Raw genomic sequence first — 20,307 nt, 5'->3', positions numbered from 1 at the left:
AAAGTAAAGCAAACTTAGCTCCTGAAAATTGTGTTTAACTGTAAGAAGCAATTATCAAACATGACAAAGAGTAAAGTTTATATAGACACCAAATTAGTTGCGTCATGCTGACGTCATTATATGAACAATTCATTGCAGGACTTGATACATAATCAAGATAAAACACATTATCAGTGTCTGAAATAATCACAAAAACAGTCACATAATCCCACACATCTATACAAAAATATAAATACATACAAATATGATAAAAGATTAAGATTTGCTACAACAAATATATTAAAATATATATTTGTTGTAAAATATAGATTACTTACAAGAGAGATACAGAGAGACTGTAGAAAATAATATCATACACCACCATCAACAACAACAAAGTGATGTTTGAGTTTTGACTTCAGACTGTTTTCTTCTCCACAGACGTTGGAAGTAGATGAAGTTGTTCCTGAAATCCTGCACAGCAGAGACCAGAATCTTCTGATCCTAGCTGTGTGTCCGTAGAGAACAATTGGACCATGGATCCACCTCCTCTTTCCAAAACACATGGAGAGTAAGTCAAGATAATGTCGCTGTATTGTTTTAGGCTTTTGAACATTTGCTGATGAGGGGAAGCTGAAACAGCAGACAGTATCAGGAGACCAGAAGCACTGCAGATTCTGTGCTCACAGAAGGAGCACGAGGAGAACATGTCTCCATGTCTCTGATGGAGGTCACTGAGGGGGAGTTAAAAACAAGGAGTTGATGAGATACACTCTGAGATGCTGAAGTTTCTGGACATTGTGGGGCTGTCTTGGCTGACAGGGAAGGGGGTCCAGAGGATATGATCTAAATATTGAGGTATCACACTGCTCAGTCTCTCTGGAAAGTTTATGCTGGATGCTGGAAAGGTGGCGGATCGTTCAAACTCAGACTGAGGTGAAGTGATGGGGATTCTGTCCTGGTCCTGGATTTGGGGATGCTGGAAGTCAGTCAGAGTTGGGGGTGCTGAGAGAAAGTTTATATAATGACGTCAAATTAAATGCTGCATAACATTCATGATTTTTGTATTAATCTGAATGGCCAAAGACATTTTACACCAGTTTTAGAGGATTTTACACACAACAGACAGCAAACTTAAATACCAACATGCTGTATGTCAAAGCAGCGTAGCAGCATATTCAGCTATGGACAGTTCACACACAGGATGCGGGTTTATTCCTAATCAGAAGATGATTTATTGTAGATTGAGCCACAGCCACGTTATACGGTACGGGTAACAATACAACAAGGCACACACACACACACACACACAGCAACCAAAAACATTGAGTGAGTAACTCTGAACAGGCTGTAGGCAGTGCTTTACAAACAGGCTTTCATTGATAACTACACTCTAAAATGCAAAGAATGTGAAGAAATCACAGTTTTGACGTAATGTCAAAGACCTATATGTATTGTGTTACAGAGATATCTACTGAAGTTAGCATGCTAACCAGCTAGCTCCAGCCCTGTCTGGCCTGTACGGTCTTGTAATACCACTTTGTACCACAGGGGTGATAGTGAGTCACTGTAGTGTCCAGTCTGCCCCCAGTCCAACATGAGAGGAAGAAGAAGTAGCTGCCCTTAGCCCTAGCAGTAATGGTGGATCCAGGCTGAATGCTGTTGAGATTGTCGCTGTAGGACTGTTTAAAGTATGTGTGGTAATATGGTAGTAATATGTGGTCAGTTTATCCAAATAACGCTTGTTTGGAAAGTTGCACCTACATTGTCAGAGCAGCCAGCTGCTGCTGCAGACACTGGCCAGATGAGACATCAGCTGGTCATATCAGCTGATCCGATGAACTGCACTGAGTTGCACCAGCTGTGTGAAAGCTGGCATGAGACATTTGGCATCATAGCATATCATAGTAAGCTGGGTCAATATTGAAATATCATATCAATAAATTAGTTCTCTACTGGATGACTGTGTTGTAAAATGGCAGCAATTAATGAAAAGATGATGCTGTTTGGTAGAAAAAGTTGTTTTATTATCAGTGAGTTCTCTGACATTTTATGACTGACACCTATCCTAGGAGCATGTGTGTAAACAAAGGGGATAGATGAGACTGAAACTGACAGCACTTTGAATCTGAGTGAATAAGAAAACACCTCTCCTCCATTGTTCTCTTACAGATGATCTGTCTGGTTCTTAGATTTCAACAAGTGACATTCTGGTCAAAGTTCAACATTTTTCAGGTTTAACCTGTCTCTAATTTGTCTTTTGTTGTTTCAGGATCCATCAGCAGAGACCAGACTCTCCTGCAACCAGCTGTGTGTCCATGAAGAGTGACCAGTCCATAGAGCCACCGACACGTGAAAGGTATCAACTTAAACCTGACAGAAAGGCACTTTTGACAAAGAAGTTATCTATATTAAAACATACAGACTCTCAACATGTGTATTCATCAGTGTTGTTAGAGCTTCCTCTCCATTTAAAGATGATCGTGAAACACTTTATACTCAGTTTATTTACATTCCTTACAACAGCATTTAAAGATGATTGTGAAACATTTTATACTTACACTTTTATAACCTCCAACAGGATGTGGATGGTTTTGTCAAATAGTGTGATGAAAATCACCTAATTTTAAATATAAGACTAAGGAGCTTATTATTGATTTTAGAAAGAAAAAGACCTGCAGTGACCCCTGTCCTGATTAAAGATGAGGGGCCCTATTTTAACCATCTAAAGCGCAAGTGCGTTTAAAATCAACTTTTGCTGTTTTATCAATCTAAAGTGCAGGATCCATAACGGGCACACTGTTGCTCCTGGACTCTCCTGTGCCCCCAGACCACCAGTTTATGATCCTGTTCATTAATTTGTTGCAAATGTATCTTCATTTGATTTTTGAAAAGGTTTTTATTTTTTTTATTACAACCTTTAATCAATTATTAATGGAGTAAGGTCAAATCAGCAGGGTTTTAATTGCTGAAAGTATGAAAACCTGATCACTGTAATCTCAAAAATGTTAAAGAATATTTGTTAAATATTGTTCATAAATCCAATCATTAATATTAATCATGTAAAGTTATCAGGACTTGATCAGCTCTCCATGGTTCTGATCCTGCTGCTGGCAGCAGCTAGAAGCTGTGCAGATTTATTTCCTTCGTTAGTTTCATCATTGTTTTCACCTCATTTATTTCCTCATGTCATCATGTATTGATGCAGCAGGAAAGTCGATCTGTATTTGATCCGTTGTTGAAATACCAACGTGTATTGTCAAAATTTTATCCATCATTACTGCGATTAGTTAATTCTGATAAATATTATGACTAAGCATTATGACATGTATTTTTTAAAATCTGTTGATGTACACAATGATAATCTTTCACATTGTAATCCCTTTATTTGTCATCTTTTGCATGTTTGTGTGCTGCTGTGCATCCTGAGTGTGTAACAAGCAGAGTGTATGTTGTGCACTCGTCTATGTAGGCGCATATTACTGTCTTGATAATGCTCCTTAAAATAACAGTGAAACACTGCGTCATTGACTTCTGACCAGGTTTTTGTTGGTCAATAGCACAATCGCTCTCTGCTGCCTCAAGATAGCAATGTGCCAACAATACACCTGACCACACCTCATTTTAAGACCAACATGACAAGGGGGGCTCTGATGGGCGCAAGTGCATTTGCTATTTAAACAACATGGGCACTGGACGGGAAAATGACAACAGCGTTGGTCTTAAACTAACAAAGACACTTGCGTCGCACTTGGCACCGCCTTGCGCCGGGCATAAGATAGGACCCTAGGTCATTGTGGTGGTTTCCTCTAATAAATACTTCTGTGTCCTTGTGGATAATAAGCTGGACTGGGCTCAATCATGGCTATTTTTCCTCAGGAAGCTCCAGTCTTTTGATATCAGCAGGTCACTCGTGCATGTATTTTATCATAGCAAGTGTTCTATTTTATGCCGTTTTCTGTTGGGGTGCGACTGTTATGCCTAGGTGCTCCTCAAAGAGATTCAAGAAGTCCATTGTGCCTGCCGTAATCAATTTTTTCAATGAACACTGTCGTTGACTGTCACTGTTGATGATAACGATGATGACCTGATGTTGATGACGAGGGTGGTGGATGTACTGAGGATTGTGGCAATTTTGGCATCCATGAATATGTTGGTGGCATATATAACCACTAACATATACAATTAAAGTCACATTGATGTTTACCCTATTTATTATGGTGCTGTGCTCTCCCCTTATTTTGTACTGCCTTGAGATGTGTATGCCTATTAATAATAATAATAATAATAACACTAATAATAATTGCTGTATTCTGGTTATAATTGTGTATGCAGGATGGGATTGACAAAGCTAAAAGCATCAGTAATAATTCTGTTTATCAAGTATATAATGTAGTGAAAATGTTTTGGCACAATAGGCAAAGATTTCAATTTTTCTTGACAAAGTCATTAAAAGAAACTCAGAACTTGGTGTTTGGAGGTTTGAATATGTATTTTAAATGTTCTAACTAAAGGCAGTGGTATGTTACACAGAAAAAGAAGATCCTGTTAATTGACTGTAATCTGAGTCTCTGTCCTCACAGTCAAAACCAGAGCTCATATTTAGACTAAAATCCCCAAATGTGGCCATTTGGTTTGACTTTATTTTATTCATATTCTACAATCACAGATGTCACAGCTGCAGTATTTATATTCCACTGTACTATTATTCATTCTGGAGCACAAGAGTCACATGAAACCAAATACTGTTGTATGTATGTGAAAAATAATTAGATTGTATTTAACTTGTCTGTGTGATGAGAAAAGAACATGTTGATTGAATCTCTGCTTTTTCTACAGGACTTATGAGGAAATCATCTCCAAAAGTACTCTGATCTCTTCAGGATCTCCTGCTGTCTACCAGCTGAGACCAAAGGAAGAGAAGTTTGGAAATCTGACAAAAAAAACTGTTGGTGAGAAAAACCTGAAGAAGAAAAACAAAACCATCTTACTTGTTGGTGAAACAAGAACAGGAAAATCTACTCTGATCAACTCTCTGGTCAACTACACCATAGGAGTGAAGTTTGAGGACAACATCTGGTTTGAGATCGTAGAGAAAGAGGAGAAGAGACCATGTCAGACAGAGAGTCAGACAACAGATGTGACCGTGTACCAGATCTTTGGTTTTGAAGATAAAACTCTGCCCTTCTCTCTGACCATCATCGATACTCCTGGATTCGGAGACACCAGAGGGATTGAATATGATGACAAAGTCAGTCAAAGATTATTTGACTTGTTCGGCTCAGTAGATGGAGTTAATGAACTTTCTGCAGTGGGTCTGGTGATGAAGGCGAGTGAGAATCGAGTGAATGACCGACTGAAGTACATCTTTGATTCAGTGACGTCTCCATTTGGGAAAGACATTGAGAAGAACATTGTCGCTCTCATCACACACTCAGATGGAATAACACCTAAAAATGTTCTGAAAGCTCTTGAAGCTGCAAACATTAAATGTGCCAAAAATGAGAAGAATCAGCCCGTTCACTTCATGTTTAATAACCGCCAGACCAAACAGAGAACAGAGGAAACAGAACTTGCTTTAGAGAATACATGGAGGGTAACAGGGAGAGGAATGGATCGATTCAAGGACTTTCTAGAAAAATCTACACCACAAATGCTGATAACAACAGTTGAAGTGATGAACACACGCATCAGAATAACAGCCTGCATCAACAACCTGCAAGACAGAATCCAGCTGATTGAACTAAAACAGAACGAGATCAAACAGACTCAAGAAGCTCTGAAGAAATATGAACAAGAGATGAAGAAGAATGAAGAGTTCACCATAGAAGTTGATGAGGCCTACAAAGACAAAGAAGACATCAGAGGTGGGATGTGGGGTTTTTTTTTTTATAAAGGAGCTGTCACCTGTAACGTCTGTGAAGAGAACTGTCACCATCCTGGATGCACAATGGCCCGAAGTCCAAAACATTGTGAGGTCATGAAAGGAGGTCGCTGTACTGTTTGTACAGGGAAGTGTCCTGCATCAGATCATGTGAAAGAAAAGTGGAGATATGTGGACAAGACCAGGAAAGTTAAGAAGAACATTGAAGATGTGAAACAGAAGTATGAAAAGAATAAGGAAGATCATGAACAGAAGAAGAGCCTTCTGGAAAATCTTCAAACAGAGATGGATGAACTGAAATCACAGAAGATTCAGCTGCTCACAGAGGCCTACCATCATGTAGAGCAACTAGAGCGGATCGCTCTGAATGTTAATTCACTGTCCACTCATGTCCACTTGGACTTCCTGATTGAGAAGATGAAGGAGATCAGAGCCACAGAGAAGGTCAAGAAGCTGGAGGAGATGAAAAAACGAATGGATGAAAAAAACAAAGCAGGGCTGCGGTACATGTTTGGTAAACTAACAGTTGGTAAAGATGCAGTGATTTAGATGAACAACATCAGACAGCTGTGTAGACAACAAGCTCTACACTGTTCATATAAATGTTTAAACATCACAAACATTATTTAATTTTAATCCTATTAAGTGTCATGTTGATAATTGTATTTTTTTTTTCTTTTAAAGAAACGCAATTGTCTTTTAAATTGTGTGATTCTGGGAAACCGCCTCCTCTGTGATATATAACTGTTCGTTTAGTTTAATGTTTAATTATCATTTGTTGATCCACTTCAGTGAAAGTAAAGCCAGAGTTTATCTTATAGTGACAGCAGCTGTTGGTTTTCTTGTTATGGATTCTCACATTAATCACTCTCATAGTTCAGCCTCTTTTCTGCTCTCAGCTTCATCAGATCAAAACTCTTCATCAGAGTGTTCAGCTGCACTTCAGTAACCAGTTTACAGTCGACTCTCTGCACTCAGCTGATTTCTGTGCTGTCATGTAAACCAGAAACCTGGTTCACAGTAGAGGATTACAGAAACCTGAGGTTCCTCGATCCTCACTTGAACTGGAACTGGAACTGACCTATAATCAATAATTAAAACAACATTTATTCTGTAATTTCCAATATTAGACTATTAAATTATTTTACATAGAAATGTAACTGTTGCAGCAAGCGGATCACTACCTGCTGGTCAACATGCCGACTGTAATCAGCTGATGTCACACTAATCAAACTCATTCACATCTCATTGATGAAATAAAGAAATTCAAATAAAATGATTTTTTTTTCCTATGTAATTTATATTTTCTTGAGTTTTTGGGAGAGATCTTTGTATAAGCTTTCAGCTTCTTATCTCTCCTGCACAGATTTTCATTTTAAGTTTATTTCTTTTTTGTTTATTTACTTCAAATGAATGAATAGTTGAGTATATGCATGTAAAAGTGTGTTTGTTACCTATATTTTGTTATGCACAAACAAATAAATAAAGTAAAACACAAATCAGACCTACTCAACATGCAAGAGGGAAAAAAAAGCAGAAATAGACATTATATAATTTATCTGTCAAATATTCAGACTGCTGGGGCTTCACATCAATAATTAAATAATGATGTAATGTTCATATTGTGTCTGTTGTAATTTTTGGTTATTGAATGTTTTCTGTCTCTTTGGATGATAAAAGTTGTCATGAACACATCTGAATTCTTAGTAGAAGATCAGACAACTGAAATCCAAAATGAAGATAAAACGTCATGTTGTTGATCAAACACCTGAACCAATCAGCTCTTTGATCAGGTGACATCCATTCTCCCATCATGCCCTGATCCTTGCAGTGGCTGCTGGCCTGGAAACTGATTTACAAACATCATTTTTCACCAACTAATTACTATATTTAGAATAACAAGAAATATTCAATATAAAATAAATCACTAATGTTGTTGTTGGTATTTATTGATTAAACAACTTGTTAATGCTGATGGGAAGTTACTAACATATAATGAATTCCTCTCTGAGTTCAGGTCACCAGTTATGCAGTGGTTTTTGATGCTTTTCTGAGGGCTGTGCTCTCAGAGGTTCAATAATCAAGGTTTCAATGATCGATCCATTCAATAGAGGTATATTCCTTGGAGAAGTTGACATTAAGAATAAATAAGAAGTACATATAAGCTGTAACTCTGCCCCCAAGAAGATTCTTTTGGGCTTCGTTTTATGTGGAAATTAAGTGGCAGGAAATTTGGCGAGTCTGAGCCGGCTACTTCTGGTTAAACCCTCTGCTAACTTGAATGGGGATAAAATAATTCAATCGTGCGGCTCTTCTAGACTTTCCAAATGTTTTTGGACCGAATGGATCAGATTCTGATAGCCATTTTATAGAAATCAGAGATTCCTTCTCATTAGTGACACCTGTAGCCATTTAATGAGCTGTAACATCTTGGTGCTCGCACTCGCTTGTTTCAGCAAAGCATCTCTCACTCCCACTCAGTCTGCAGAAAATCCAGCCCGAGTTCTTCACGTGAAAATCAGACCACAGGCTGATACAGACAACCGAGTTGGGGAGGGTCTCATTTTTTATGTTACATTACTACCTGTTCACTCATTGGCAATAAAAAACATACAGATGGAGAAGAGGAGGAGGAGAGAGGAGCTCAGTGCATCATGGGAAGTCCCCCAGCAGTTTAGGCCTATAGCAGCATAACTAAGGGCTGATCCAAGGCAAGCCTGGTCGGCCCTAACTATAAGCTTTATCAAAAAGGAAAGTTTTAAGCCTACTCTTAAACATAGAGAGGGTGTCTGCACCCCAGACCGAATCTGGAAGATGGTTTCACAAGAGAGGAGCCTGATAGTTGAAGGCTCTGCCTCCCATTCTACTTTTGGAGACTGTAGGAACCACCAGTAAGCTGCATTCTGCGAGCGCAGTTTCCTAGTGGGGTAATAGGGTATTATGAGCTTTCAATAATTACAGAGTGTCGCACTGAGTGAACCTCCTCATCAATAGGTTTGTACACTCAGTGTCTCAAAAAATAAATAGAAATGTGGATATGTTGACAGCCAGACAAAAAACAGGCATCTATAGATAGGCATTTATGCAGCGACTAATCCACACAGACAGTGAACATCATATGAAGCAGTAAATCAGTTTGGGACATCTCATCCAGGTAGCATCAGTTAGAATCAAGCTCTCACTGGACAGTGGCCTTCATCACTGATCATATGGAGCCACTTGATAACTGGAAAAACACACTCAATGTAATTCTGCAGACCGGTTAGAGACTCATCCTACCTGATAGGAAGGGACTGCTTTACGGCTATTACGGTGATTTGACATTTGACATTTGAATACTGTATCGAGGTAGACTTGAAAAAGTCCATACCTATCCTTGAATCTACTTAAATTTTGAGAATGCTACAGGAGGTGTTCAAGTTCGTTTCCCATACAATATGTTATGTCAACACTGTACTGATAGATATTGACATTTCTGTGTGTGTACTGAGAAGTTACACTGCTGGTCTTGAAGAACTCAGAGACCCCTCATGCTGATACAGAGTGCATCTCATTTTCATGAACATTTTGTTCCTAGACTGAAAATGAAAAAGTAATAATTATTACACAAATAATTATACATCACACAAACATCAAGCACAAAACAGTGTAACAGTTCGACTAATGTAATTTCAATCAATCAATCAATCAATCAATTTTTATTTATATAGCGCCATATCACAACAAAAGTCATCTCAAGGCACTTTTCACATAGAGCAGGTCAAGACCGTACTCTTTAATTTACAGAGACCCAACAATTCCCCCATGAGCAGCACTTGGCGACAGCGGTAAGGAAAAAATCCCCTTTAACGAGTAGAAACCTCAAGCAGACCCCGGCTCTTGGTGGGCGGCCATCTGCTTTGACCGGTTGGGTTGAGAGAGAGAAAGAGAGAGGGAAAGGGGGAGGGGGGACAGGAGAGCAACAATCACAACAACAACAATAAGTATAAGTATCAATAGCCAGGGAAGGATGCCATCAGGACTGTGAAGGACCGCGAAGGCTCGGCCCAGAACCCGGGGTTCCTGTGAGATGAGAAAGCACAAAAAACTCCGGGGAAGAAGCAAAGTTAGTGACATGCATTGATGTTACATGAATGCATACAGATGGAGAGGAGGAGGAGGAGAGAGGAGCTCAGTGCATCATGGGAAGTCCCCCAGCAGTCTAGGCCTATAGCAGCATAACTAAGGGCTGATCCAAGGCGAGCCTGGTCGGCCCTAACTATAAGCTTTAAAGACTGTAGGGACCACCAGTAAGCCTGCATACTGGGAGCGCAGTGTTCTAGTGGGATAATACGGTATTATGAGCTCTTCAAGATATGATGGTGCCTGACCATTAAGGGCTTTGTAAGTTAGGAGAAGGATTTTAAATTGTATTCTAGATTTTACAGGAAGCCAATGTAGCGAAGCTAAAATGGGAGAAATGTGGTCTCTTTTTCTAGTTTTAGTCAGAACACGTGCAGCTGCATTCTGGACCAGCTGGAGAGTCTTTAGAGACTTGTTAGGGCAGCCTGATAATAAGGAATTGCAATAATCCAGCCTAGAAGTAACAAATGCATGGACTAGTTTTTCTGCATCTTTTAGGGACAGGATGTGCCTGATTTTTGTGATATTACGTAAGTGAAAAAAGGCAGTCCTTGAGATTTGATTTATGTGGGAGTTAAAGGACATATCCTGATCAAAGATAACTCCCAGATTCCTTACGGTGGTGCTGGAGGCCAGGGTAATGCCATCCAAAGTAGCTATATCATTAGATAATGTGTTTCTAAGGTGTTTAAGGCCAAGCACAATAACTTCAGTTTTATCTGAATTTAGTCGTAGAAAATTGCAGGTCATCCAGGTCTTTATGTCGTTAAGGCATGCTTGGAGTTTGTTTAACTGATTGGGTTCATCTGGCTTCATTGATAAATATAATTGGGTGTCATCTGCGTAACAATGAAAATTTATGGAGTGTTTCCCATAATATTACCTAAAGGAAGCATATACAAGGTGAATAGAATTGGTCCAAGTACAGAACCTTGTGGAACTCCGTGTCTAATTTTTGCCTTCACGGAGGATTCATCATTAACATGTACAAACTGAAATTGGTCTGATAAATAGGACTTAAACCAGCTTAATGCAGTTCCTTTGATGCCAATTAAATGTTCCAGTCTCTGCAAAAGGATTTGATGGTCAGTTGTGTCGAATGCAGCACTAAGATCTAACAGGACAAGTATAGAGACAAATCCTTTGTCCGATGCAGTTAGGAGGTCATTTGTGACTTTCACCAGTGCTGTCTCTGTGCTATGATGTGCTCTAAATCCTGACTGAAAATCCTCAAATAAACTATTGTTATGTAGAAAGTCACATAACTGATTAGAGACTGCTTTCTCAAGGATCTTAGATAGAAATGGAAGGTTAGATATAGGTCTTTAATTGGCTAAAATGCCTGAATCAAGAGTAGGCTTCTTAAGAAGAGGTTTAATTACAGCTACTTTAAAGGACTGTGGTACATAGCCTGTTACTAAAGACAGATTGATCATATCTAGTAAAGAAGTGCTCACTAAGGGTAAGACTTCCTTAAGCAACCTAGTTGGGATGGGATCTAAGAGACAGGTTGATGGTTTAGCTGAACAAATCATTGAAGTTAGTTCAGACAAGTCTACTGGAGAAAAACAGTCCAAATATATGTCAGGATTTACTGCTGTTTCTAAGGTGCCTGTGTTTGGGGAGAGAACGGTGCCTGTTGAGGGCAGGAGGTGGTTAATTTTGTCTCTAATAGTTAGAATTTTATCATTAAAGAAGCTCATAAAGTCATTACTACTGAGAGCTATAGGAATACATGGATCAGTAGAGTTATGACTCTTTGTCAGCCAAAGTGCTGAAAAGGAACCTAGGGCAGTTTTTATTCTCTTCTATTAATGCTGAGTAATAGACGGCTCTGGCATTACAGAGGACCTTCCTATATGTTTTAAGACTATCTTGCCAGACTAAGCGAGATTCTTCTACTTTGGTGGAACGCCAAATCCTTTCCAATTTTCACGATGTTTGCTTTAATTTGCGGGTTTGGGAGTTATACCATGGAGCTAACCTCTTATGTTTTATTATCTTCCTTTTTAAGGGGGCGATGGAGTCGAGTGTTTTTCTTAATGAGCCTGCAGCACTATCAACAAGATTATCAATTTGGGAGGGACTAAAGTTAACATAAGAGTCCTCTGTAGTATTGAGACATGGCAGTGAATTCAGTACTGATGGAATTGCTTCCTTCAATTTATCTACAACACTATCAGAGAGACATCTATTTCCAAAAAATAATATAATTATGATGGTTCTATTTTTTTTAAAACATTTTTTTTTTTTTTAACAACCATCATTGCCCAAGCCAGTGTTTGAGAATTATATATAAAAATGTTTGCGGTCATGTTTCCAGACATTACAAACTTGCCAGGATTGTAAAATACTGACTTGCAGTATTATAAAGTGCTATGCAGTGCTTTGGCATCTGAATAGTCTCAAAACGCATGGATCTATCCCTCAAACTGGACTTTTTGTATCATATTTCATCATCTCACTGCTACCTGAAGCAACATGCCTACACTAATACAGACCATTTCTGGTCTGAACAGGGTTCAGACAGATATTCAGTCTGGTAATAGATCAGTACATAAAAAGCACTGAGTCAACATATTCTTGAATAATTCAATACAGATAAACAAATATACTACTCCTGATGCAGAGAAAATCAAATTTAAAACATACCTCTGATTGCTGTACAAGGGGCAATGTCAGTTTGATCCTGCGGGAACAGATTTATCAAGAAATATGAAATAATTTGTGTTACAGTCCTAATTGCTAATTATTCAGTTATACAGTTAACAAGGACTTCACAATGAAATGCTTAAGTGACTTTTTTAATACAAAATGTAAATGTTTATCTGACTTAACAATACAATAGCTGCTTTCTGGTGAGTGAGTGATTTAGTCCTAGATGTGCACAAAACACATGAATATGAACTTTTGATTAGTTTACAAAGTAACAGTCAAGTAAAAACTTCAAAAATGTAATATGGACAGGGTTTGAAGTGGAGCTACAATGTTTAATTGATAAAGTTGATCAATAGAAAATTAATAAGCAACAATCAATATCTTAATTTTATATAATTGTTTCACAAGAAAAAATGCCAAACATGTGTTGGTTCCAGCTTCTCAAAAATGCGAATTTGCTGCTTTTCTGTCACATCACTGTGAATTGAATATCTCGGTGTTTAAACAAAAAAGGCATTTGAAAAAGTTCCCTTGGGCTTCTGCAAATTACACCAAAATTGGTGTATTTTTGACAGTTTATAGACAACACAATTAATTGATGAGCCAAGAAATAATCGGTAGTCAAGCCCTAGTTTGAAGTTGTGAGCAATATTATTTATTTGGTCTTCAAAACAGATGTGAAACTGAAAATGTTTGCCCACAACAACTGAAGAACTGAAATCTCTCACCAATAAAAAAGTTTCAAGTTAAAGGCCAGTGTGCACTTCAGATGAGGCAACCAGTTACTGGAGCGGTAGCGCTGGGGGAACCCTCAGGCATACGGCTAATAAAATTAAGCTGGAGCCTAAGAGGAAAGATAAATGACAAAAGATGTTACTTGAAATATATGAAGGACAAACATACAGCATGTTCAATAGTAACACAGTTCAGTATTCACTGGTTGAGTCAAGCTATTTAGATCCAAAACCAAACTATTTAGCTTAATTTTTCTTGGTTAAAAAAGTTCTTGGAGTTTTGACTATTTCATTATCAAATCTTAAGATCAGAGGAGGAAAGTAGTTCTGGGATTGTTTTATCTGAATAGTTTTTAGAGGGTGTGAAAAAGTGGGTGAGACCTCCATTTTGTCTCCATTAAACTTTGCATTTCCTGCCATACTTGTCATTTGTTTGTTTAGCCAGTCACATTGCTGTCATTTATGGTTCAATCAAGACAGAAAAGTATTGAAGTTCATTATTTATTGTTTCTTGAGTTATAGATTAGCTTAGGTTGTAACCCACCATACTCACCCACCATGCGGCCAGGAGACAAAATGGAGGCAGCAGCAGTAGCAGCAGCTCTCAACAGTAGAGTTGGCACATGTACACTCCAGGTGCTGCATTTTTTTTTGTTTTTTTTTCTCCCATATTCATCCAGCAAATCACTAGGTGAGTTCCTTTTTGCTTTGCTTGGTAGCATTGTCAAAATACATTACATTTCCAATCAGTTTGAATTGTGCTATATGTCCTTTGTTTTTGTCATGATAACGATTTAGTACCGTGTCATCCAATCACAACATCAAACAAAAAGCTATTTTACCTGTGTGTGTATATATTTTTTTTTCCTTACACCTGTGATCTATTCTTTGAGATTCTTTCCGGCTTACTGACCAATCTTAACGATTTGGAGTTTTTGCTCAAATTGTTTTCCTGAAGTGAATTTAATTCCGTTGAAATGTAAAAGGCATAGGACTGAAGATGCAGGAGTTAAGTTTTGAAATCAGTCTTGCTAACTACCACATCTGTACTGTTGCTAAAATTATGTCTTGTATCAGCAGCAAGTCAACATTTCTGAGAGCGGAGCTGCACTTGTGATTCTGATGCTCCAAATTACACAGTGAGTTTCATTTTACTTTGTTTTATATGACAACATGCCCAAATAACTTAATTTTATGTCGATAATATCCCATTACTGTCTCTGTAGTGTTGTGTACTTGCATTAGAGGGACATTAATTAGGGTTTTTTAATGGAAAATACCAATTTTAAAAAACAAACAGGCACTGATATTAGATGCAGTTATTTGGTTACAATAATGTGGTGAGCATTAGTACATGGCAACAATTACAGATGTACTGTACCAAACCATCAGATTCTTAGGCTACAGACATACACCCACTAAAGCTGTCCCATTGTTCTTTAACCATATCATTTTTCCAGTTCAATTGTCCCAGCATTTTTTGACATGCAACAGTTAGAGGAGCATGTTGATATATTTTGTCTTTATTCGTGTACAATGTTCAGACAGACTATACTAGTTTGAATATTTACATTTTAAATGACTTTTGAATGTTTAGCTACCTGAATGAATTCCATGCTTTCTTCTATTACTTCATAATTGTGTACAAATGTTTAGCATCATTCATTTATAATGTTAATAAAGTGAGACATGGTTTGAAAGAAACACTTTGAAGTTGTATAATTTGTCTTAACATTTGAAGTCACAATTCAAATGGCTGTTTATTCACTGTTGTAAATACTGTCTGAGTATTATGTCAAGTAACAAGGTTTGTGGAAAAAAATTTTAATTTAAACTCACCGTAGTCCTCACTGTTAGCAGTCAGTTAGTTTAACACAGTGGTCCGAACTGACGTTTCTGCTGCGCTTATTTTATTGCTCTACTAGTGTCTTTGACAAAGCAAATCTACTCAACAGTGACATGTTCCATCTTTGGTTAAAGCATGTCTCAGGTTAAAAAAATGAATATATTCCTGCACCACCTTCTAATCTTTGTATCCAGGCAGGCACGTGGCTTGTTTGCAACAAGGTGATTGACTAAAAACATACAACTAACTGCATCATTGTTTTATGTCCCAGAGAACCACATGCTAGAGGACGTGAATAAGTGTCATCGCTCTGCAGGAGAAAGATGTTGACGGTTTGGATCGCACTGCTGGGGCTATTCGAGGCCGTGCTGCCAGAGTTTTCCACCCAGTCACTTCTGAAATGGATAATTATGAACCTGGAGTCTACACAGAGAAGGTACTGGAGGCCACCAAGCTCCTCACTAACAGGTACCACACAAACATTATGTAATGAAACCAAGAACAGTAATGTGTTTGTTTCTGCCAACAGACTGTGCACTTACATGCAAGTGATTATTCAGTTGTTGTTGTTGTTAACTGAAACTCACTGTAGTCCTCACTGTTAGTAGTCACTTATACAATAGTGTGTCGAATAGTATGTCATACATTTTGCTGTTTACAGTAAAAATCTGTAAGTATGCCACTTGTGAAAAGTTCAAATTAACAGTAATACACAAGTTACTGTTAATTTACACTGCTTGTAAGAATATTTTGCTGTAAAAGTAGAAAATAACAGTTTTATGCTCTATTTATAAAGGCGTCTACATACTGAATTTCAGCATGACACTGATTTCCGTTCCTGCAGTATAATGTTAAGTATAATAGCATATCCTGGGGTCGTGCGGTGTACGGGGCACAGGAAATTGCTCTTAAAAACAGTATCTTTTTCATTTTATAGTTCTTTACATAGGTCTAGAATGGCAAATTCTGGGGTTGTGCGGTGTATGGAACACAGAATCTTGCCTTTTTATTTTAACAATTAGTTTTCTACAAAATCTTAATCTATAAATTAGGCTCTCTCAGATAGCATGCATTTCCCGAGGTCGTGCGGTGTACGGGGCACAGGAACTTGCCTTAAAAACCACTACTTCTGCTTAGTTTTTAGCTTAAAACCAGCAATTCCCGGGGACGTGCGTTGTGCGGAACACAAACGACATAGGCTCCACAACCCGGTTTTAAAAGTCACGAGACCTAGGCTCTTCAGACCTGACTGGCCAAGCTAGGGCAACGTAGCGGTGTTAACAAATAGCCTGCGGCGGTCAGGTGGTAAGTATGATGCCCCCCTGTTTCCTGACTATAGGGCAGCACGCAGGGTGTGGTGGTCCAGGGCAGCAGGACCTTGAACATGGCCCAGTCTTCTATGAGGGTTATCCTCACTCATGCAACAGCCCACAACGCACCACACGACAAATCTGACCTTGGCCCCCAAACAATCGGTCTCCTTCAAATTTTCTCACAACCCCCAAATTCTCCATCCCCTAGTCCAGCTTAGGCAGCTAGGCCACGGATGCACCGGGACCTAGGACAACCCTACGGACCATAGAAGCTGAAGAAACTCTGGAAGACGAGTCAACCACAGCCTGGAAGGATCCAATCTCTTAGGCTACTCAGGTTCCTACTTACTGTAGGAACAATTAGCACCTCAACACTAAGACCTATCTTCATAATACTTACCTTAAATACCAACCGATCTTAGCAACTCCTTATACTAACCTGGACCCACAACAACAACAACAACAAGTTGAGGCCCCTGTGCAGGGTGCCCAGCCGTGGCCCCTTCGAGCCTTACGCTATAAAATATTGCTAGAATCTTAAAGAAATGTATAAATCTGCACAAAAAAATGAAAAACATTGAAGAAATACTTTAAAATTACCCCATTTAAATAAAGGCTTGGTTTCTACAGTATTCTTTTGTAAATTCATAGAATTATCCAGTTTATCCTTAAGGCTGCCCAATCAAAGCACAGATTTCCAGATGTAAAACACAAAAATCGTCATACACCAATTATTGGTATAAGGGAAAGGACACCCCTGATAGAAATATGGCTCTGCCTAGATAGACTGCAGGGCCTATTTAAAGGGAGAGATGTTAGTTTGAGAGACACCAGAAACAAAAGAGGAAAATGTTTCATTTTTCTTGTTTCCTATCTCGTCAATTGTCTTTTGATCCAAAATCCTTCAGGATTTAATTGTTTAAATAGTTTTACATGCAAATGAAGAGATTTGCTTTTGCACATTATCTATTCATATAAAAAAGGGAGGGGATGTTGAGTAAAAGAAGAGGCAGCTTTACATTACGCTGCTGTAATACCTCTTAACTTTTCATCTCCATGTCTAAACTGTGTGAGTGTCAGCATGTGTGTGCGTATTACTGTAGGTCAAGGCTGATAATTAGTGTGATTACTGCAAGCGATCACACTATTGTAGCAGCTCGCAACAGCAGTAGCAGCAGCTCTCTACAACAGTAGAGTTGGCACATGTGCACCTGGTAATATAGTATAATTTTTTTTTTTTTCTCACCCATCTTCATCCAGCAAATCACTAGGTGAGTTCCTTTTTGCGTGTCATCCAATCACAACATCAAACAAAAAGCTATTTTACTGGTGTATATTTCTTCATTAAGCCTGTGATCGATTCTTTGAGATTTTTTTCTGACTTACTGACAATCTTGACAATTTGGAGTTTTTGCTCAAATTGTTTTCCTGATGTGAATTTAATTCCGTTGAAATGTAAAAGGCATAGGACTGAAGATGCAGGAATTAAGTTTTGAAATCAGTCTTGCTAACTACTACATCTGCTCTGTTGCTAAAATAATGTCTTGTTTCAGCAGCAAGTCAACATTTCTGAAAGCAGTGCTGAACTTGTGATTCTGATGTTCCAAATTACACAGTGAGTTTCATTTTACTTTGTTTTATATGACAACATGCCCAAATAACTTAATTTTATGGCAATAATATCCCATTGCTGTCTGTGTAGTGTTGTGTACATGTAGATTTATTACTATAGTGGCCTATATGAAACACATCAACAATTCGCAGCAATATCCCAGTCCTTTAGTGTTACATTCCTGGATGGATGTAACACTGAAGAATGGTGTGCTATTTATAATAATAACAATAATAATAAGAACAATAATAAGAACAATAATAATAATAATAACAATAATAATAACAACAACAACAACAATAATAATAATTAAAGCTGCAAGCAGCGTTGAACGGGCCTTCGCGCCCTTGCGCACGTCGGGCCGCGGCGCAGTCAGTTGAGCTTGTGGGAACCAAGAAAACGTTTGGAGATGATCAGTGTGAGAGTCTTTTGACACACAATACTAACCAGTGTCTCTCTGTGAGCCCACCCCTCTGTTCACAGACAATTATGAATTATGAAATCAAAATATTGTTAACCTTAATCAATAATTCAGGTACCAACTGTAGGATCTGCGAAGAACACAGTTAATTATTTGCTATAATTATCAATTATCAATAATAATTAATTATAACAATTAACAGAATTATTAATATGAACTAACAGATACGAAGCACCACCCCGAAACCGGGACCAATAACCGAGCAAGGTAGTCTCATAAATGGGAGTTCACCTAGAATGTTAATATCTGAGAGATAATCATTCAAGGGTGAACAAAGAAGGGTTGAATTCGAGCTCTGACTCCTTCAATCAGCCACTTTTCACAATATGTTACCAATAATGACTAAAGAACGTCTCTTTAAAGATATAACAGTGTTTATTAAACTTAGCAAAATTAACAAAGTTAACAAATGCTTCATTCAATAAATAGCTATTCTAAAATCTAATTCTACCAAACAAAACACAAACAGCTTTGCACAGGGTTGGACACTTGCAGGTTGGACACTTTTGTCCGACGTTATCTGACCATCAGATGTGCAAAACGATGTCGGTGCGTGTATCTGTGCGCGCGTGAGTATGGTGTTAGTCACAAGAGAGGGAGGAGGGAAAGCGATCGTGAGAGAGAGAGAAGTGGTTCTTTTTCCACAGAGAGCGCACGTACGGACAGCAGTCTGTAACGCACGTTGTCTGGTTTCACATCGACAAATCAGTTTACTTTCTCACTCACGGCAGCACAAACACAGTAGTCCCGAGCGGGACAAACACAAAATAGTCTAGCGTGGTGAACACAACTAACAGGCAGCAAACAGGCAGCAGCGGAGCGTTAACTGCAGCATGACCGAAAGAAGCACAACCAGTTAGCCTCTGCTAGCCTCTCAGCTAACCCCGGCTCTCTGTTTAGATCCAAACGGAGCACCGAGTCCCGATTTGTTATTTAGGTTAAAGCGGAGAACAGGCAGCAGCGGAGCGTTAATTGCAGCATGACCGAAAGAAGCACAACCAGTTAGCCTCTGCTAGCCTCTCAGCTAACCCCGGGTCTCTGTTTAGATCCAAACGGAGCACCGAGTCCCGAATTGCTATTTAGGTTAAAGCGGAGAGAATCAGCGGGTCTGTCGGCCAGCTGAGTGAAGTGAAACCTGCGGAAAAAACACTGTGACCATCAAGGTAAAACAGGTCGGCGAAAACACAGCAGCTGGCTCTGAGTGGAGTGGCGGAGAGAACAGCAGAGACGACTCGGCGAAGACGCGCAGGGCAGAGCCGGTCCACGTTATCCCGAAGTAACTTCATTTCCTCTTTCTCGGGGGAATTTGAGGACGCTGGTTGCAGCAGCGGTCTCTCTCGGGTCCAGGAATGTGTTCGGGTGAACACGGGCAAAGTCTCGTCTCGTCCGACGAGGGGAGTCTTCGATGAGGGGAAAACATGTTCGTAGGGTAGTCAAGCTAACTCACAGGGGAACAGGACTTACCCCTAGCTCAGTGACATGGGAAAGACGTATAGTTTGGGCGTGCTCGCTTATAAAGGGATGGTGATGTCATGGCTGCGTCCTCAGGACGCTCCGCTGTGCAGGAGCGTCTCCGCCAATGAGGGACCGATGTTGACTGCTCCCTGCTGAGGTGTGAAAATCGCAAAGCATCCTTGGAAATGGAGTTTGCTCCACCCTCATGGCAGGTCCATTACAG

The 20,307-nt window shown here is 39.1% G+C and overlaps 1 protein-coding gene across 1 annotated transcript; it reads left to right on the top strand.

Annotated features, from left to right (window-relative positions):
• Positions 1–515: 515 nt before the first annotated feature.
• LOC137200226 (uncharacterized) lies at positions 516–6,839 on the top strand. Its single transcript, XM_067614880.1, has 3 exons — positions 516–550; positions 2,252–2,338; positions 4,819–6,839. The coding sequence occupies exons 1-3, from the start codon at positions 516–518 to the stop codon at positions 6,410–6,412; spliced, it is 1,716 nt and encodes a 571-aa protein (XP_067470981.1). The 3' UTR covers positions 6,413–6,839.
• The last annotated feature ends 13,468 nt before the right edge of the window (positions 6,840–20,307 follow it).

Source organism: Thunnus thynnus, chromosome 2 (assembly GCF_963924715.1).
Source record: "Thunnus thynnus chromosome 2, fThuThy2.1, whole genome shotgun sequence".
Lineage (NCBI taxonomy): Eukaryota > Metazoa > Chordata > Actinopteri > Scombriformes > Scombridae > Thunnus > Thunnus thynnus.
Note: the sequence above shows the minus strand (reverse complement) of the source record. Positions and strands in the feature narration are given on the sequence as shown.